The sequence below is a fragment of the Calliopsis andreniformis genome, unplaced genomic scaffold (assembly GCF_051401765.1).
Source record: "Calliopsis andreniformis isolate RMS-2024a unplaced genomic scaffold, iyCalAndr_principal scaffold0295, whole genome shotgun sequence".
NCBI lineage: Eukaryota > Metazoa > Arthropoda > Insecta > Hymenoptera > Andrenidae > Calliopsis > Calliopsis andreniformis.
Genome location: NW_027480704.1, coordinates 272,757 through 294,903, shown reverse-complemented (window position 1 = coordinate 294,903; position 22,147 = coordinate 272,757). Strand labels below are relative to the sequence as shown.

At 40.3% G+C, this 22,147-nt stretch overlaps 1 protein-coding gene across 1 annotated transcript; it reads right to left on the bottom strand.

Moving 5' to 3' along the window:
* Positions 1-302: 302 nt before the first annotated feature.
* Positions 303-5,456, bottom strand: LOC143187788 (uncharacterized). Its single transcript, XM_076391996.1, has 3 exons — positions 1,214-5,456; positions 954-1,111; positions 303-899 (listed from the first exon to the last, which is right to left on the bottom strand). Exons 1-3 carry the CDS (start codon positions 5,454-5,456, stop codon positions 303-305), a joined length of 4,998 nt encoding a protein of 1,665 aa, XP_076248111.1.
* Positions 5,457-22,147: the final 16,691 nt, after the last annotated feature.

Sequence of the window (22,147 nt, the reverse complement as noted above, 5' to 3'; positions counted from 1 at the left end):
CCCTGGTACAACGTGTCGACAGCTAATAAACTAAATTTTGGCAAGTAACTGTTCCTTGGATATTTACTGCTGCTACGACAAATAATGTAAGAGGGTTCGCTACGCGACATACCGCCCCCCTTGAACGGTCATGTTCAAAAGATTTAAACAATGAATGGTTTGCGGAAAGTCAAAACGAAAATCTTAATACTACCTTACAGTATATACTTATAGCAACGCGGTCTTAAATTCACGTGTACAATGTTATAGAAACAACTACTCTCTAATACCGCCTTTGTAACAAATTATGAACTAGTTTCTTATTACATGTACTCTATTGGTAATGGCGCCAGTTTCTTAACACTTCTTTTATAAATTCCTAATGGTGTTCTCACAGACACTACACGGATGATCTTGTCTTCTCCTGGGTGTAGCTCCATGATTCTGCCTAACTTCCACTGCAACGGGGCTAGATTGTCCTCGCGTATTAGGACCAGCATCCCTTCCTTGATGTTGTTGTTGGCATCGACATGCCACTTGCTTCTAGTGTGTAACTCATGTAGGTATTCCCTGTGCCATCTGTTCCAAAAATGCTGTTTAATTTTTTGGGTATGCTGCCACAGTGACAGCCTATTTTTTCGGATATCTGAGATTTCGTATTCTGGCAGAGTTTGTAACGAACCACCAATTAGGAAATGGGCAGGTGTTAATGCGATACAATCGTTCGGATCAGAGGATAAGGGAGTTAGTGGACGGGAATTTAAAATAGCTTCGATCTCGATTATAATACTATTAAATTGTTCGTAGGTAAACACAGTTTCTCCAATAGTAGCTCTTAAATGCTTTTTAAAGGATTTAACCGCGGCTTCCCATAGGCCTCCGAAATGCGGTGAACGAGGCGGAGAAAACGACCAATTGACCTGTTCATTTGTCAAATATCTGTTTAAATTTCCCTTATATTCCTCAGAATTTACAAATGCTTGAATTTCTATGATTTCGTTCCTCGCACCAACAAAGTTGCTACCGTTGTCGGAATATAAATTTCGAGACTTTCCCCTTCTTGCGAAAAAACGTTTAATCGCGGCTATACATGTTTCTGTAGTCAGATCTGTGACTAGTTCCAAATGAGTGGCTTTTGTAGCAAAACATACAAATACAACGACATAACTCTTAATCCTTTTCACATTTCTATGTTTCCTTTCTTTTATTAAGAATGGTCCACAATAATCAATACCTGCATTCTCGAATGGACGTGCTTGGGTCACCCGATCCCTTGGTAAATTCCCCATAATATATTCGGGTACCTTGGGATTAGCCTTGAAGCAGTTAATGCAACGATGAATTATCTTACGCGTAAAATTTTTTCCATCGATTGGCCAATATTTGTGTCTAACCGCATTTAACGTAGCCTGTATACCTGCATGCCAATTCTTCAAATGTTCTTCTCTAATTATTAATTCTGTAATGTAGTGCCGACGCGGTAATACAATCGGGTGTTTGTGTGAGTAGCTAATATGCGCGTGTTTTAATCGCCCGCCTACTCTTAATAAGCCATTTCCATCAATAAATGGCGCTAGGTTGAGCAACTTACTTTTTTTGTTAATTGGAGTGTTGTTTTTCAAATCCCTTATTTCTTGCTCAAAAGTATGCGCTTGAACTAGTTTCAAAATATATATATGTGCATTTGTAATTTCTATGTTTGTTAGTTCACCCGTAATCCTTAGGTTACCCTTACAATTGTTATAGAACCGTAATATGTATGCTAACACTCTATTAAGCTTATTTATTGACGAAAATCTATCTATGAAAAACGCAGTATCAAGGCTTGCTACTAAAACCTTAAAATTACGCGTTTCCGGGATATCGATATCAGGAAGATCTACGGACGGCCACGCGTCTTCATGTTTTGAAAGCCAATGCGGACCCTTTAACCACAATTGATTATTTAGGATCTGCACTGGCGTTAAACCTCTGGATATAAAATCCGCAGGGTTTTCTGGACTCGAAATATGTCGCCAGGCTCGAACATCCGTCTGTTCCTGAATCTCGCTGACCCTATTTGCTATAAATGTCTTTAACAGATGAGGCGATGTTTTAATACAATGCAAAGTGATTGTAGAATCTGACCATAATACAGTCCTTTCAACCCGAATATGACTCAATGCGCTACGGCTCTCCTTAAACAAATTAGCTAACAACTTAGCCGCACACAGTTCTAAGCGAGGCAATGATATGCTTTTTACCGGGGCAACTCGTGATTTGGCACACAATAAACTAACTTTACAGCTGCCTTGCTTATTGACTGATCGTAGGTAGATGCAAGCCCCATACGCCGCTTCACTAGCATCGGCAAACCCATGCAATTGAACCGTCACTGGGTCATCAATAACAGTGTTTCTTGGTATCGAAAATTTATTTAGATGCGGTAATTCCTTTCTAAATTCCAGCCACATAGTCAAAATTGCTTGTGGTACTGAATCATCCCAATTTATATTTGCTTTCCACAGTTCTTGCATAATTATTTTGGCTCTAACTATTACCGGCCCTAATAAACCTAAGGGATCAAATAATTGGGCTATTTGTGATAATATTGTACGCTTTGTCGATCTAGAATTGTTTTCGCTGCTCTTTATAGTATATAAAATTTCATCTATTCTTGGCTTCCAACAAATGCCTAATGCCTTCCTAGTTTCGTCGATGTCTAAAGAAAGAGTCCGTTCATGGTTGCTTGTATCTAAATCCTTAATTAATTCTGCATCATTCGATGTCCACTGTCTTAAATTAAACCCTCCTACTCTTGCTAATGCTATTGCTTCGTCCCGTATCTTTAAAGCTAAGTCGCGAGTGGCGGCTCCAGTTAACAAATCGTCCATGTAAAAATCCCTTTTGAATATAGCTGCTGCTCTGGGAAATTTGTTCTGTTCATCGTTAGCCAGCTGCTGTAAACAACGTACCGCTAAAAACGGAGCTGATGCTGTTCCGTAGGTTACAGTATTTAGTTCATATGTTTTGACAGGTTGATCTTGCGAATTGCGCCATAGGATCCTTTGGTAACTCCTATCCTCAGCATGTACTTTAACTTGTCTAAACATTTTTTCAATATCTGCTGTCAAAACATATGAGTACGAACGAAATCGGAGTAATAATTTATATAAAGTGTCCTGCAAATTAGGCCCAATTAATAGCGTTTCATTAAGTGAAACCCCAGTTGAACTTTTTGCGGAAGCGTCGAATACTACACGTACTTTAGTTGTTTCACTGGACTCTTTTACCACCGCGTGGTGCGGCAGGTAAAAGCCCTTGGTTGTTTCCTTTACACTGACCTGTGTCATGTGTCCCAGTTGCTCATATTCCTTCAAAAATTCACTATAACTATCTAGTAATCCTTTATTCAAATGTAATTTGCGTTCCAATGCATAAAATCTCTTAAGTGCTACTTCTCGCGAATTCCCTAAGAGCTGTTTTCGCTCATTAAAGGGCAGCCTGACACAATATCTGCCGTCTGTATCCCTTACGGTGCTTTGTTTGAATAATTCTTCCGCAGCTCTTTCCTCTGCTGACAAAAACTGCTTATCTACGAATGACTCTACTTCCCAAAATTTATTTAATGTTTTGTCTAACGATGTTGCTATGTGAAATGAATTTACCAAGGTGGGTGCTCTATATTTTGGTTGGATGTTGGATTCGCCCGTAAGAATCCATCCTAGTAATGTTTTTTGCAGGATTACTGCACTATTGCTTAATCTAATTTGGCCAATACTTAATAATTTAAAAAATAATGTATTCCCTAGCAATGCATCTATTTTTCCGGGTTTATGAAATTCTGGATCTGCTAATTTAATGTTTCGCGGTACTTGCATGTTCGAGCGGTCAACTTGTCGTGAAGGTAACAGTCCTGTAAGAAACGGCAGAGTTATAAATGATACCTGACTTGTAAAAGAACTATGACGCGCCTTAACTACAGTTTTTACTAAATATTGTGCCTTGGTCGCTTGTTGCCCCAGGCCTGAGAAAGTTAAATTAACAGCCTGTTTTTGTAACTGTAATTTTTCCGCTAATTCTTCTGTAATAAAATGAGTTTGTGACCCTCCGTCTAATAACACACGACAATCATGTTCCTTATTGAATCTATCTAGTATTTTTATTTGAGCAGTACCCAATAATACTTCCGAACCGCAAGTGACCGTTAATGCATTTGCATTCGATCCGGAATTTCCTGCATGATCTACTGCTTGTGTACTATTATTATTAAGATTGACTCTATTTTCATTATTGAAATGTAACAAAGTATTATGTTTCTGCTTACATTTCCGGCTACCTGTGGCCTGACAATTCTTAACTACATGGTTAGATCGAAAACAATTGATACACAATCTACTTCTTCTTATAACCTCTAACCGATCGCGAACGGCTGCCTTTAAGAATTGATTACATTGATATATTTCGTGATTCCCTTCACACATAACGCACTTATTACTATTTGCCGTCGCTACATAAGAATGACCTCTGGAACCGACATTATTGCGTTGAGAACGCTCCTGATACACGTTTCCCCTGTGTGAGCTAAGAACTTCTATTTCAATTTCTTCACCGCGCGCTTGCTTATTTATAAAATTTAATAATTGTTCGAATGTGGGCATGTCCTCATTTTCTAAAGTACGCTCCCACCCGCGCCTTGTAATTTTGTCCAATTTTTTACCTATCATATAAACTAAAATTGCATCCCATTGGCCTGTGGGTAGACCTAGTGTCGCTAGTGCCTTCACATGCATTTGCGCTTGTTCTGCAAGAGACCTTAAATTCGCAGGTGCGTCGCGCATTACTTCTGGCAATTCAAACAAAACCTTTAAATGAGATTGAACTATTTGACGCGGTTTATTGCACCGCTTTTGCAGCAAATCCCAAGCTACCAGGTAATTAGGCTCTGACGCATTCAAAGCGGAAACGACCGACGCGATTTCCCCGCGTAAAGCATTTTTCAATAAGTGAAATTTCTGCACCGATGGTATGTCTAGATTATCATGGACTAATGTTTTAAAGGTGTCGTGAAAACTATGCCACTCAATTGGATTGCCGTCGTATGGTTTGATCTCTATTTTTGGTAGAAGCGTGTTCTCTTGTTTTATCATCACTGTATTTGGTGAATCCGCCTTTCTAACTGAACTTGTTGCTGCATTCGAAGGTCGCAATCCCTCAAGCTGTCTGTTAATTGTACTAACTATTTTGAAATAATTACGTTCAAACTGTTCTCTTTCGATGTCATGATTTGAAACTTCATCCTCTAGTTCTATACCCAGCTGAACTTCTTCGAACGATTTGCCCAACTCTACTACCCTTTCCTTACGAATTTGTAAGTCGTGTACCTCTACATGCTCGCCCTCCTTCAAATAGGTCTCTATACGTGTAAGCTGTCCCTTTATCGAAGCACGCTGTCTCCTAAGACTCTTCAATTGCACTGATTCTTGCGTATTAGCCATGTTACACCGACAGTTAATATAACAAACGAAATCAAGATCGATGCTATTTATACGAAGGGAAATATGCTAAGGAAATGGTGATTCGTATACTAAACCTTCAGACTCTTGAACTTCTGGGACGGTTGCGATGTTGCTGCAGTTCCTCAACGACTTTGCGTTCTCTCGATGATGCTGTTACGATGCCTCGGTGATGCTTCGATGTGTCGCTCCTAAATGATCCGTTGTCCGGTGGCTGCTTCCCCGGTTAAGGTGTCCAAATAGACTGCTTCCTTGATTGAGGTGTCCTATAGGCTGCTTCCTTGGTTGAGGTGTCCTATAGGCTGCTTCCTTGGTTGAAGTATCCCATACGGTGATACTGCTGATCTGCCCTCTTTGCATAGAGACTAAGATCCAGACGTATCAAGTTGAAGCTTCTTGTTCTAAGCCAAACTCCAACACTAATAAGCAACGCTTTCGATAACCAAAGCTGATGCACTCCTTAGTGTTCACTGCACTGCACAAGTTCCTTTGTCACCAAGTATCCGGCTCGAAGGACCAAAATGTTTATGTGCGTTTTCTATCTTATGAGATAGATGAACTTACACTTCGCACGCCGAATTAACCTTGTGCGAATACGTTTAGCTCGATAGTGGACTGTATAAATTGTTGTTTGTAGCGATTCAAAACCTTTTCTCTAATGAACTTTATTCTCGTTTGTCGGACAAATACGAAGCAAAAATCACCAATTCTCGCGGCAGTCTTCATATTTATACGTTAGGTTGTGCTGTTTCAAATTAAGCGTACATCTCATTGGTCTTTGTAAAAAAGAGGGGGTAACAAGAAAACAGAGTTCAAACGGAGTGGGGTTGACAGAATTAAGCTAGAAGTGGGAATTTCTGGGTTTTTCCAACGGTCATCGGAAGTTACCGACTGCATCCCCGATGACCCACGCCGCTAATCCGACTAATGCTTTACAGCTAGCAATAAAAAACCAAGGAGCACCTCGACTTGGAGTGAACATATGGAAAACATAAAATTTATGACTAAATTCAAACCCTGGTACAACGTGTCGACAGCTACTAAACTAAATTTTGGCAAGTAACGGTTCCTTGGATATTTACTGCTGCTACGACAAATAATGTAAGAGGGTTCGCTACGCGACAATAATCAATCTCCAATCCTAGATCCTCAATCCTCAATCCTCAATCCCCAATCTTCAATCCTCAATAATCAATCTGCAATCCTAGATCCTCAATCCTCAATCCTCAACCCTCAATCATCAATTATCATTCTTCAAACCTCAATACCCAATCCTCAATCTTCAATCTTCAATGCTCAATCCTCAATCCTCAAGCCTCAGTCCTCAATCCTCAATCCTCAATCCTCAAACCTCAATCCTCAACCGTCAGTCCTCGTCCTCAATCCTCAACCCTCAATACTCAGTCCTCAATCTTCGATCATCACTAATCAATCTTCAATCCTCAATCATCAATCCTCAATCCTCAGTCCTCAATCCTCAATATTCAACACTCAACCCTCAACCATCAATCCTCAATTCTCAATACTCAATAGAACATCCTGAACTCTTATGGTTCAATACTCAATCCAGAATATTCAATAATCAATTCTCAAACCTCAAGCATCAATTCTCAACACTCAATTCTCAACACTCAGTCCTCTCTCTTCAATCCTACATCCTCAACCCTCAATCCTCAAGCGTCAATCCTCAATCCTCATTCTTCAATCCTCAATACCCAATACTCAATCTTCAATCCTCAATCCTCAATCCTCATTTCTCAATGCTCTATCCTCTGTCCTCAGTCCTCAAACCTCAATCCTCAACCGTGAGCCCCCATGCTCGATCCTCAATCCTCGATCTTCAATCCTCAATCCTCAAACCTCAATACTCAATCTTCAATCCTCAATCCTTAGTCCTCAAACCTCAATTCTGAATCCTCAATCCTGAATCCTCAATCTTCAGACCTCAGTCCTAATCAATATGTTGTCAATCCTCAATTCTCAATAGAATATCCTCAATTCAAAGTTTTCAATACTCAATACTCAATCTGCAATCTTCAAACCTCTATCCACAAACATCAATTCTCATCACTCAACACTCAACACTCAGTCGTCAATGTTCAATCCTCAATCCTGAATTCCCAATCTTCAATCCTCAATACTGAATCTTCAATCCTCAATCCTCAATCCACAATCCTCAATCGTCACTCTTCTATCCTCAATACTCAATCTTCAATCCTCAACACTCAATCCTCTATCCTCAATCCTCAATCCTCATTCTTCAATCCTCAATTCCCAATCCTCAATCTTCAATCCTCAATCCTCACTCCTCATTCCTCAATCATCAGTTCTCAATCTTCAACACTCAATCCTCAATCCCCAATCGTCAGTCTTCTATCCTCAATACTCAATCTTCAATCCTCAACACTCAATCCTCTATCCTCAATCCTCAATCCTCATTCTTCAATCCTCAATTCCCAATCCTCAATCTTCAATCCTCAATCCTCAATCCTCAGTCCTCAATCCTCAATCCTCAATCGTCAGTCTTCAATCCTCAATACTCAATCTTCAATCCTCAATCCTCAAACCTCAATCCTCAATCCTCATTCTTCGATCCTCAATACCCAATACTCAATCTTCCATCCTCAATCCTCAATCCTCATTTCTCAATGCTCTATCCTCAGTCCTCAGTCCTCAAACCTCAATCCTGAACCGTCAGCCCCCATCCTCAATCGTCAATACTCAATCTTCAATCCTCAATCCTCAATCCACAATACTCAATCCTCATTCTTCAATCCACAATACCCAAACCTGAATCTTCAATCCTCAATCCTCAATCCTCAATACTCAATCCTCAACCCTCATTCTTCAATCCTCAATACCCAATCCTCAATCTTCAATCCTCAATCCTCAATCCCCAATTCTCATTCCTCAATCCTCAGTCCTCAGTACTCAAACCTCAATCCTCAACCCTCAGCCCTCATCGTCAATCCTCAATCCTCAATCCTCAATCCTTAACCTTCAATCCTCAATACTCAATCTTCAATCCTCAATCATCAATTCTCAACCCTCAATCCTCAATCCTCAATCCTCAGTCCAAAATTCTCAATACTCAATCGTCAGTCTTCAATCCTCAATGCTCAATCTTCAATCCTCAACACTCAATCCTCAATCCTCAATCCTCAATCCTCATTCTTCAATCCTCAGTACCCAATCCGCAATCTTCAATCCTCAATCCTCAATCCTCAATTCTCAACCCTCTATCTTCAATCCTCAATACTAAATCTTCAATCCTCAATCCTCGATCCGCAATTCTCAATCCTCAATCGTCAGTCTTCTATCCTCAATACTCAATCTTCAATCCACAACACTCAGTCCTCAATCCTCAATCCTCAATCCTCAATCCTCATTCTTCAGTCCTCAATACCCAATCCTCAATCTTCAATCCTCAATCCTCAATCCTCAATTCTCAATCCCCAATCTTCAATCCTCAATACTAAATCTTCAATCCTCGATCCTCAATCCTCAATCCTCAATCCTCATTCTACAGTCCTCAATACTCAATCTTGAAACATCAATCCTCAATTCTCAATCCTCAGTCCTAAATACTCAATCGTCACTCCTCAATCCCCAATCCTCAATCTTCATTCCTCAATCTTCAATCCTCAATTCTCAATCCTCAATCCTCAATCCTCAATACTCAACCATCAATCCTCAGTTCTCAATAGAATATCGTCAATTCACAGATTTCAATACTCAATACTCAATCTGCAATCTTCAAATCTCTATCCACAAACATCAATTCTCACCTCTCAACCCTCAACACTCAGTCCCCAATCCTCCATATTCAATCCTCAATCCTCAATCCTCAATCCTCAATCCTCAACCTTCAATCCTCAATACTCAATCTTCAATCCTCAATCCTCAATCCTCAATCCTCAATCCTCAATCCTCAATCGTCAGTCTTCAACCCTCAATACTCAATCTTCAATCCTCAATACTCAATCTCCAATCCTCATTCCTCAATCCTCAATCCCCAATCCTCAATCCTGAATCCTCAATCGTCAGTCTTCAACCCTCAATACTCAATCTTCAATACTCAACACTCAATCCTCAATCCTCAATCCTCAATTCTCAATCCTCATTCTTCAGACCTCAATACCCAATCCTCAATCTTCAATCCTCAATCCTCAATCCTCAATTCTCAATCCCCTATCTTCAATCCTCAATACTAAATCTTCAATCCTCGATCCTCAATCCTCAATCCTCAAACCTCATTCTACAATCCTCAATACTCAATCTTCAATCCTCAATCCTCAATCCTCAATACTCAATCTTCAATCCTCAATCCTTAGTCCTCAAACCTCAATTCTGAATCCTCAATCCTGAATCCTCAATCTTGAGACCTCAGTCCTCAACAATCTGTTGTCAATCCTCAATCCTCAATAAAATATCCTCAATTCAAAGTTTTTAATAGTCAATACTCAGTCTGCAATCTTCAAACCTCTATCCACAAACATCAATTCTCATCACTCAACACTCAATACTCAGTCCTCATTCATCAATCCTCAATCTTCAATACTCAATCCTCTATCCTCAATCCTCACTCCTCATTCCTCAATCATCAGTTCTCAATCTTCAACACTCTATCCTCAATCCTCAATCGTCAGTCTTCTATCCTCAATACTCAATCTTCAATCCTCAACACTCAATCCTCTATCCTCAATCCTCAATCCTCATACTTCAATCCTCAATTCCCAATCCTCAATCTTCAATCCTCAATCCTCAACCCTCAGTCCTCAATCCTCAATCCTCAATCGTCAGTCTTCAATCCTCAATACTCAATCTTCAATCCTCAATCCTCAAACCTCAATCCTCAACCCTCATTCTTCCATCCTCAATACCCAATCCTCAATCTTCAATCCTCAATCCTCAATCCCCAATCCTCAATCCTCAGTCCTCAGTCCTCAAACCTCAATCCTCAACCCTCAGCCCTCATCGTCAATCCTCAATCCTCAATCCTCAATCCTTAACCTTCAATCCTCAATACTCAATCTTCAATCCTCAATCATCAATTCTCAACCCTCAATCCTCAATCCTCAATCCTCAGTCCACAATTCTCAATACTCAATCGTCAGTCTTCAATCCTCAATACTCAATCATCTATCCTCAATCCTCAATCCTCAATCCTCAATCCTCATTCTTGAATCCTCAATACCCAATACTCAATCTGCAATCCTCAATCCTCAATCCTCTACTCTCAATCCTCTACCTTCAGTCCTCAATAATATATCTTCAATCCTCAATCCTCGATCCTCAATCCTCAATACTCAATCATCAATCGTCCGTCATCTATCCTCAATACTCAATCTTCAATCCTCAACACTCAATCCTCAATCCTCAATCCTCAATACTCAATCATCAATCCTCAATCATCAATCCTCAATCTTCAATACTCAATACTCAATCCTCAATCCTCAATCCACAATCCTCAATCCTCACTGATCAATACTCAATCTTCAATACTCAATCCTCAATCCTCAATCCTCGATCCTCAATCCTCTATCCTCATTCTTCAATCCTCAACACACAATCCTCAATCTTCAATCCTCAATCCTCAATCCTCAATTCTCAATCATCAATCCTCAGTCCTCAGACCTCAAACCTCAATCCTCAACCCTCAGCCCTCATCCTCAATACTCAATCCTCAATCCTCAACCGTCAGCCACCATCCTCAATCCTCAATCCTCGATCTTCAATCCTCAATCCTCAATCCTCAATACTAAATCTTCAATCCTCAATCCTTAGCCCTCAAACCTCAATTCTGAATCCTCAATCCTGAATCCTCAATCTTCAGACCTCAGTCCTAATCAATCTGTTGTCAAACCTCAATCCTCAATAGAATATCCTCAATTCAAAGTTTTCAATACTCAATACTCAATCTGCAATCTTCAAACCTCTATCCACAAACATCAATTCTCATCACTCACCACTCAACACTCAGTCCTCAATGTTCAATCCTCAATCCTCAATTCCCAATCTTCAATCCTCAATACTGAATCTTCAATCCTCAATCCTCAATCCTCAATCCTCAATCCTCAATCCTCATTCTCCAGTCCTCAGTACCCAATCCTCAATCTTCAAACCTCAATCCTCAACCCTCAGCCCTCATCCTCCATCCTCAATCCTCAATCCTCAATCCTGAATCTTCAATCCTCAATATTCAATCTTCAATCCTCAATCCTCAATCCTCAATCCACAATCCTCAATCCTCACTGATCAATACTCAATCTTCAATACTCAATCCTCAATCCTCAATCCTCGATCCTCAATCCTCTATCCTCATTCTTCAATCCTCAACACCCAATCCTCAATCTTCAATCCTCAATCCTCAATCCTCAATTCTCAATCATCAATCCTCAGTCCTCAGTCCTCAAACCTCAATCCTCAACCCTCAGCCCTCATCCTCAATACTCAATCCTCAATCCTCAATCCTCAGCCCTCAGTCCTCAAACCTCAATGCTCAATCCTCAATCCCCAATCCTCAATCCTCAATCCTCAATCATCAATCCTCAATCTTCAATACTCGATCCTCAATCCTCAATCCTCAATCCTCTATATTCAACACTCAACACTCAACCATCAGTCCTCAAAACTCAACCATCAATCCTCAATTCTCAATACTCAATAGAACATCCTGAATTCTGATGGTTCAATACTCAATCAAGAATATTCAATAATCAAACCTCAAACCTCAAGCATCAATCCTCAACACTCAATCCTCAACACTCAGTCCTCTCTCTTCAGTCCTACATACTCAACCCTCAATCCTCAAGCGTCAATCCTCAATACTCAATCCTCAATCCTCAATCATCAATCCTCAATCTTCAATACTCAACCCTCAATCCTCAATTCTCAATCCTCAATCCTCAGTCCTCAGTCCTCAAACCTCAATCCTCAACCCTCAGCCCTCGTCCTCAATCCTCAACCCTCAATACTCAGTCCTCAATCTTCGATCATCACTAATCAATCTTCAATCCTCAATCATCAATCCTCAATCCTCAGTCCTCAATCCTCAATATTCAACACTCAACCCTCAACCATCAATCCTCAATTCTCAATACTCAATAGAACATCCTGAACTCTTATGGTTCAATACTCAATCCAGAATATTCAATAATCAATTCTCAAACCTCAAGCATCAATTCTCAACACTCAATTCTCAACACTCAGTCCTCTCTCTTCAATCCTACATCCTCAACCCTCAATCCTCAAGCGTCAATCCTCAATCCTCATTCTTCAATCCTCAATACCCAATACTCAATCTTCAATCCTCAATCCTCAATCCTCATTTCTCAATGCTCTATCCTCTGTCCTCAGTCCTCAAACCTCAATCCTCAACCGTGAGCCCCCATGCTCGATCCTCAATCCTCGATCTTCAATCCTCAATCCTCAAACCTCAATACTCAATCTTCAATCCTCAATCCTTAGTCCTCAAACCTCAATTCTGAATCCTCAATCCTGAATCCTCAATCTTCAGACCTCAGTCCTAATCAATATGTTGTCAATCCTCAATTCTCAATAGAATATCCTCAATTCAAAGTTTTCAATACTCAATACTCAATCTGCAATCTTCAAACCTCTATCCACAAACATCAATTCTCATCACTCAACACTCAACACTCAGTCGTCAATGTTCAATCCTCAATCCTGAATTCCCAATCTTCAATCCTCAATACTGAATCTTCAATCCTCAATCCTCAATCCACAATCCTCAATCGTCACTCTTCTATCCTCAATACTCAATCTTCAATCCTCAACACTCAATCCTCTATCCTCAATCCTCAATCCTCATTCTTCAATCCTCAATTCCCAATCCTCAATCTTCAATCCTCAATCCTCACTCCTCATTCCTCAATCATCAGTTCTCAATCTTCAACACTCAATCCTCAATCCCCAATCGTCAGTCTTCTATCCTCAATACTCAATCTTCAATCCTCAACACTCAATCCTCTATCCTCAGTCCTCAATCCTCATTCTTCAATCCTCAATTCCCAATCCTCAATCTTCAATCCTCAATCCTCAATCCTCAGTCCTCAATCCTCAATCCTCAATCGTCAGTCTTCAATCCTCAATACTCAATCTTCAATCCTCAATCCTCAAACCTCAATCCTCAATCCTCATTCTTCGATCCTCAATACCCAATACTCAATCTTCCATCCTCAATCCTCAATCCTCATTTCTCAATGCTCTATCCTCAGTCCTCAGTCCTCAAACCTCAATCCTGAACCGTCAGCCCCCATCCTCAATCGTCAATACTCAATCTTCAATCCTCAATCCTCAATCCACAATACTCAATCCTCATTCTTCAATCCACAATACCCAAACCTGAATCTTCAATCCTCAATCCTCAATCCTCAATACTCAATCCTCAACCCTCATTCTTCAATCCTCAATACCCAATCCTCAATCTTCAATCCTCAATCCTCAATCCCCAATTCTCATTCCTCAATCCTCAGTCCTCAGTACTCAAACCTCAATCCTCAACCCTCAGCCCTCATCGTCAATCCTCAATCCTCAATCCTCAATCCTTAACCTTCAATCCTCAATACTCAATCTTCAATCCTCAATCATCAATTCTCAACCCTCAATCCTCAATCCTCAATCCTCAGTCCACAATTCTCAATACTCAATCGTCAGTCTTCAATCCTCAATGCTCAATCTTCAATCCTCAACACTCAATCCTCAATCCTCAATCCTCAATCCTCATTCTTCAATCCTCAGTACCCAATCCGCAATCTTCAATCCTCAATCCTCAATCCTCAATTCTCAACCCTCTATCTTCAATCCTCAATACTAAATCTTCAATCCTCAATCCTCGATCCGCAATTCTCAATCCTCAATCGTCAGTCTTCTATCCTCAATACTCAATCTTCAATCCACAACACTCAGTCCTCAATCCTCAATCCTCAATCCTCAATCCTCATTCTTCAGTCCTCAATACCCAATCCTCAATCTTCAATCCTCAATCCTCAATCCTCAATTCTCAATCCCCAATCTTCAATCCTCAATACTAAATCTTCAATCCTCGATCCTCAATCCTCAATCCTCAATCCTCATTCTACAGTCCTCAATACTCAATCTTGAAACATCAATCCTCAATTCTCAATCCTCAGTCCTAAATACTCAATCGTCACTCCTCAATCCCCAATCCTCAATCTTCATTCCTCAATCTTCAATCCTCAATTCTCAATCCTCAATCCTCAATCCTCAATACTCAACCATCAATCCTCAGTTCTCAATAGAATATCGTCAATTCACAGATTTCAATACTCAATACTCAATCTGCAATCTTCAAATCTCTATCCACAAACATCAATTCTCACCTCTCAACCCTCAACACTCAGTCCCCAATCCTCCATATTCAATCCTCAATCCTCAATCCTCAATCCTCAATCCTCAACCTTCAATCCTCAATACTCAATCTTCAATCCTCAATCCTCAATCCTCAATCCTCAATCCTCAATCCTCAATCGTCAGTCTTCAACCCTCAATACTCAATCTTCAATCCTCAATACTCAATCTCCAATCCTCATTCCTCAATCCTCAATCCCCAATCCTCAATCCTGAATCCTCAATCGTCAGTCTTCAACCCTCAATACTCAATCTTCAATACTCAACACTCAATCCTCAATCCTCAATCCTCAATTCTCAATCCTCATTCTTCAGACCTCAATACCCAATCCTCAATCTTCAATCCTCAATCCTCAATCCTCAATTCTCAATCCCCTATCTTCAATCCTCAATACTAAATCTTCAATCCTCGATCCTCAATCCTCAATCCTCAAACCTCATTCTACAATCCTCAATACTCAATCTTCAATCCTCAATCCTCAATCCTCAATACTCAATCTTCAATCCTCAATCCTTAGTCCTCAAACCTCAATTCTGAATCCTCAATCCTGAATCCTCAATCTTGAGACCTCAGTCCTCAACAATCTGTTGTCAATCCTCAATCCTCAATAAAATATCCTCAATTCAAAGTTTTTAATAGTCAATACTCAGTCTGCAATCTTCAAACCTCTATCCACAAACATCAATTCTCATCACTCAACACTCAATACTCAGTCCTCATTCATCAATCCTCAATCTTCAATACTCAATCCTCTATCCTCAATCCTCACTCCTCATTCCTCAATCATCAGTTCTCAATCTTCAACACTCTATCCTCAATCCTCAATCGTCAGTCTTCTATCCTCAATACTCAATCTTCAATCCTCAACACTCAATCCTCTATCCTCAATCCTCAATCCTCATACTTCAATCCTCAATTCCCAATCCTCAATCTTCAATCCTCAATCCTCAACCCTCAGTCCTCAATCCTCAATCCTCAATCGTCAGTCTTCAATCCTCAATACTCAATCTTCAATCCTCAATCCTCAAACCTCAATCCTCAACCCTCATTCTTCCATCCTCAATACCCAATCCTCAATCTTCAATCCTCAATCCTCAATCCCCAATCCTCAATCCTCAGTCCTCAGTCCTCAAACCTCAATCCTCAACCCTCAGCCCTCATCGTCAATCCTCAATCCTCAATCCTCAATCCTTAACCTTCAATCCTCAATACTCAATCTTCAATCCTCAATCATCAATTCTCAACCCTCAATCCTCAATCCTCAATCCTCAGTCCACAATTCTCAATACTCAATCGTCAGTCTTCAATCCTCAATACTCAATCATCTATCCTCAATCCTCAATCCTCAATCCTCAATCCTCATTCTTGAATCCTCAATACCCAATACTCAATCTGCAATCCTCAATCCTCAATCCTCTACTCTCAATCCTCTACCTTCAGTCCTCAATAATATATCTTCAATCCTCAATCCTCGATCCTCAATCCTCAATACTCAATCATCAATCGTCCGTCATCTATCCTCAATACTCAATCTTCAATCCTCAACACTCAATCCTCAATCCTCAATCCTCAATACTCAATCATCAATCCTCAATCATCAATCCTCAATCTTCAATACTCAATACTCAATCCTCAATCCTCAATCCACAATCCTCAATCCTCACTGATCAATACTCAATCTTCAATACTCAATCCTCAATCCTCAATCCTCGATCCTCAATCCTCTATCCTCATTCTTCAATCCTCAACACACAATCCTCAATCTTCAATCCTCAATCCTCAATCCTCAATTCTCAATCATCAATCCTCAGTCCTCAGACCTCAAACCTCAATCCTCAACCCTCAGCCCTCATCCTCAATACTCAATCCTCAATCCTCAACCGTCAGCCACCATCCTCAATCCTCAATCCTCGATCTTCAATCCTCAATCCTCAATCCTCAATACTAAATCTTCAATCCTCAATCCTTAGCCCTCAAACCTCAATTCTGAATCCTCAATCCTGAATCCTCAATCTTCAGACCTCAGTCCTAATCAATCTGTTGTCAAACCTCAATCCTCAATAGAATATCCTCAATTCAAAGTTTTCAATACTCAATACTCAATCTGCAATCTTCAAACCTCTATCCACAAACATCAATTCTCATCACTCACCACTCAACACTCAGTCCTCAATGTTCAATCCTCAATCCTCAATTCCCAATCTTCAATCCTCAATACTGAATCTTCAATCCTCAATCCTCAATCCTCAATCCTCAATCCTCAATCCTCATTCTCCAGTCCTCAGTACCCAATCCTCAATCTTCAAACCTCAATCCTCAACCCTCAGCCCTCATCCTCCATCCTCAATCCTCAATCCTCAATCCTGAATCTTCAATCCTCAATATTCAATCTTCAATCCTCAATCCTCAATCCTCAATCCACAATCCTCAATCCTCACTGATCAATACTCAATCTTCAATACTCAATCCTCAATCCTCAATCCTCGATCCTCAATCCTCTATCCTCATTCTTCAATCCTCAACACCCAATCCTCAATCTTCAATCCTCAATCCTCAATCCTCAATTCTCAATCATCAATCCTCAGTCCTCAGTCCTCAAACCTCAATCCTCAACCCTCAGCCCTCATCCTCAATACTCAATCCTCAATCCTCAATCCTCAGCCCTCAGTCCTCAAACCTCAATGCTCAATCCTCAATCCCCAATCCTCAATCCTCAATCCTCAATCATCAATCCTCAATCTTCAATACTCGATCCTCAATCCTCAATCCTCAATCCTCTATATTCAACACTCAACACTCAACCATCAGTCCTCAAAACTCAACCATCAATCCTCAATTCTCAATACTCAATAGAACATCCTGAATTCTGATGGTTCAATACTCAATCAAGAATATTCAATAATCAAACCTCAAACCTCAAGCATCAATCCTCAACACTCAATCCTCAACACTCAGTCCTCTCTCTTCAGTCCTACATACTCAACCCTCAATCCTCAAGCGTCAATCCTCAATACTCAATCCTCAATCCTCAATCATCAATCCTCAATCTTCAATACTCAACCCTCAATCCTCAATTCTCAATCCTCAATCCTCAGTCCTCAGTCCTCAAACCTCAATCCTCAACCCTCAGCCCTCATCATCAATCCTCAATCCTCAATCCTCAATCCTCATTCTTCAATTCTCAATACCCAATACTCAATCTTCAATCCACAACACTCAATCCTCAATCCTCAATCCTCAATCCTCAATCCTCATTCTTCAGTCCTCAATACCCAATCCTCAATCTTCAATCCTCAATCCTCAATCCTCAATTCTCAATCCCCAATCTTCAATCCTCAATACTAAATCTTCAATCCTCGATCCTCAATCCTCAATCCTCAATCCTCATTCTACAGTCCTCAATACTCAATCTTGAAACATCAATCCTCAATTCTCAATCCTCAGTCCTAAATACTCATTCGTCACTCCTCAATCCCCAATCCTCAATCTTCATTCCTCAATCTTCAATCCTCAATTCTCAATCCTCAATCCTCAATCCTCAATACTCAACCATCAATCCTCAGTTCTCAATTGAATATCGTCAATTCACAGATTTCAATACTCAATACTCAATCTGCAATCTTCAAATCTCTATCCACAAACATCAATTCTCATCACTCAACACTCAATACTCAGTCCTCATTCATCAATCCTCAATCTTCAATACTCAATCCTCAATCCTCAATCCTCACTCCTCATTCCTCAATCATCAGTTCTCAATCTTCAACACTCAATCCTCAATCCTCAATAGTCAGCCTTCTATCCCCAATACTCAATCTTCAATCCTCAACACTCAATCCTCTATCCTCAATCCTCAATCCTCATTCTTCAATCCTCAATACCCAATCCTCAATCTTCAATCCTCAATCCTCAATCCTCAGTCCTCAATCCTCAATCCTCAATCGTCAGTCTTCAATCCTCAATACTCAATCTTCAATCCTCAATCCTCAAACCTCAATCCTCAATCCTCATTCTTCGATCCTCAATAACCAATACTCAATCTTCCATCCTCAATCCTCAATCCTCATTTCTCAATGCTCTATCCTCAGTCCTCAGCCCTCAAACCTCAATCCTGAACCGTCAGCCCCCATCCTCAATCGTCAATACTCAATCTTCAATCCTCAATCCTCAATCCTCAATACTCAATCCTCATTCTTCAATCCTCAGTACCCAAACCTGAATCTTCAATCCTCAATCCTCAATACTCAATCCTCAATCCTCAACCCTCATTCTTCAATCCTCAATACCCAATCCTCAATCTTCAATCCTCAATCCTCAATCCCCAACTCTCAATCCTCAATCCTCAGTCCTCAGTCCTCAAACCTCAATCCTCAACCCTCAGCCCTCATCGTCAATCCTCAATCCTCAATCCTCAATCCTCATTCTTCAATCCTCATTACCCAATCCTCAATCTTCAATCCTCAATCCTCAATCCTCAATTCTCAATCCTCTATGTTCAATCCTCAATACTAAATCTTCAATCCTCGATCCTCAATCCTCAATCCTCAATCCTCATTCTACAATCCTCAATACTCAATCTTGAATCATCAATCCTCAATTCTCAATCCTCAATCGTCAATCTTCAATCCTCAATATTCAATCTTCAATCATCAATCCTCAATCCTCAATCCTCAATTCTCAACCTTCAATCCTCAATACCCAATCTTCAGTCCTCAATCCTCAATCCTCAATCCTCAATCTTCAATCCTCAATACTCAATCTTCAATCCTCAATCCTCAATCCTCAATCCTCAATCCTCAATTTTCAATACCTAAAAGTCAATCTCCAATCCTAGATCCTCAATCCCCAATCCTCAGTCCTTAATCCTCAATCTTCAATCCTCAATCGCCAGTCCTCAATCTTCAATCCTCTATGCTGAATCGTCAATCCTCAAGCCTCAGTCCTCAATCCTCAATCCTCAATCCTCAAACCTCAATCCTCAACCGTCAGTCCTCGTCCTCAATCCTCAACCCTCAATCCTCAATCCTCAATCTTCAATCATCAATACTCAATCTTCAATCTTCAATACTCAATCCTCAATCGTCAATCCTCAATCCCCAATCCTCAATCTTCAATGCTCAATCCTCAATCCTCAATCCTCAATCCTCAATCCTCAATCTTCAATCCTCAATACTCAATCTTCAAACCTCAATCCTCAATCCTCAATCCTCAATCCTCAATCCTCAATCCTGAATCCTCAATCTTCAATCCACAATACTCAATCTGCAATCCTCAATCCTCAATCCTCAATCCTCAATCCTCAATTTTCAATACCTAAAAGTCAATCTCCAATCCTAGATCCTCAATCCCCAATCCTCAGTCCTTAATCCTCAATCTTCAATCCTCAATCGCCAGTCCTCAATCTTCAATCCTCTATGCTGAATCGTCAATCCTCAAGCCTCAGTCCTCAATCCTCAATCCTCAATCCTGAATCCTGAATCTTCAATCCACAATACTCAATCTGCAATCCTCAATCCTCAATGCTCAGTGATCAATACTCAATCTTCAATACTCAATCCTCAATCCTCAATCCTCAATTCTCAATCCTCAATCCTCATTCCCCAATCCTCATTTCTCAACCCTCAATCCTCAACCCTTAGTCCCCATCCTCAATTCTCAATTCTCAATCCTCAATCCTCAATTCTCAATCTTCATCCTCAATAATCAATCTCCAATCCTAGATCCTCAATCCTCAATCCTCAATCCCCAATCTTCAATCCTCAATAATCAATCTGCAATCCTAGATCCTCAATCCTCAATCCTCAACACTCAATCATCAATTATCATTCTTCAAACCTCAATACCCAATCCTCAATCTTCAATCCTCAATGCTCAATCCTCAATCCTCAAGCCTCAGTCCTCAATCCTCAATCCTCAATCCTCAAACCTCAATTCTCAACCGTCAGTCCTCGGCCTCAATCCTCAACCCTCAATCCTCAGTCCTCAATCTTCGATCATCACTAATCAATCTTCAATCCTCAATCATCAATCCTCAATCCTCAGTCCTCAATCCTCAATATTCAACACTCAACCCTCAACCATCAATCCTCAAAACTCAACCATCAATCCTCAATTCTCAATACTCAATAGAACATCCTGAACTCTTGTGGTTCAATACTCAATCCAGAATATTCAATAATCAATTCTCAAACCTCAAGCATCAATTCTCAACACTCAATTCTCAACACTCAGTCCTCTCTCTTCAATCCTACATCCACAACCCTCAATCCTCAAGCGTCAATCCTCAATCCTCATTCTTCAATCCTCAATACCCAGTACTCAATCTTCAATCCTCAATACTCAATCCTCATTTCTCAATGCTCTATCCTCTGTCCTCAGTCCTCAAACCTCAATCCTCAACCGTCAGCCCCCATGCTCGATCCTCAATCCTCGATCTTCAATCCTCAATCCTCAATCCTCAATACTCAATCTTCAATCCTCAATCCTTAGTCCTCAAACCTCAATTCTGAATCCTCAATCCTGAATCCTCAATCTTCAGACCTCAGTCCTAATCAATATGTTGTCAATCCTCAATCCTCAATAGAATATCCTCAATTCAAAGTTTTCAATACTCAATACTCAATCTGCAATCTTCAAACCTCTATCCACAAACATCAATTCTCATCACTCAACACTCAACACTCAGTCGTCAATGTTCAATCCTCAATCCTCAATTCCCAATCTTCAATCCTCAATACTGAATCTTCAATCCTCAATCCTCAATACACAATCCTCAATCGTCACTCTTCTATCCTCAATCCTCATTCTTCAATCCTCAGTACCCAATCCTCAATCTTCAATCCTCAATCCTCAATCCTCAATTCTCAACCCTCTATCTTCAATCCTCAATACTAAATCTTCAATCCTCAATCCTCGATCCTCAATTCTCAATCCTCAATCGTCAGTCTTCTATCCTCAATACTCAATCTTCAATCCACAACACTCAATCCTCAATCCTCAATCCTCAATCCTCAATCCTCATTCTTCAGTCCTCAATACCCAATCCTCAATCTTCAATCCTCAATCCTCAATCCTCAATTCTCAATCCCCAATCTTCAATCCTCAATACTAAATCTTCAATCCTCGATCCTCAATCCTCAATCCTCAATCCTCATTCTACAGTCCTCAATACTAAATCTTGAAACATCAATCCTCAATTCTCAATCCTCAGTCCTAAACACTCAATCGTCACTCCTCAATCCCCAATCCTCAACCTTCATTCCTCAATCTTCAATCCTCA

Excerpts from the sequence above, each read along its gene's own strand:
- LOC143187788 (XM_076391996.1), bottom strand. The coding sequence starts at position 5,456 with ATGGCTAATACGCAAGAATCAGTGCAATTGAAGAGTCTTAGGAGACAG. Across the intron at positions 1,112-1,213 it reads ACGTCCATTCGAGAATGCAG|CCACTCATTTGGAACTAGTC; the intron begins GTATTGATTATT and ends TTGCTACAAAAG. Across the intron at positions 900-953 it reads TCATAGAAATTCAAGCATTT|GTCAATTGGTCGTTTTCTCC; the intron begins GTAAATTCTGAG and ends ACAAATGAACAG.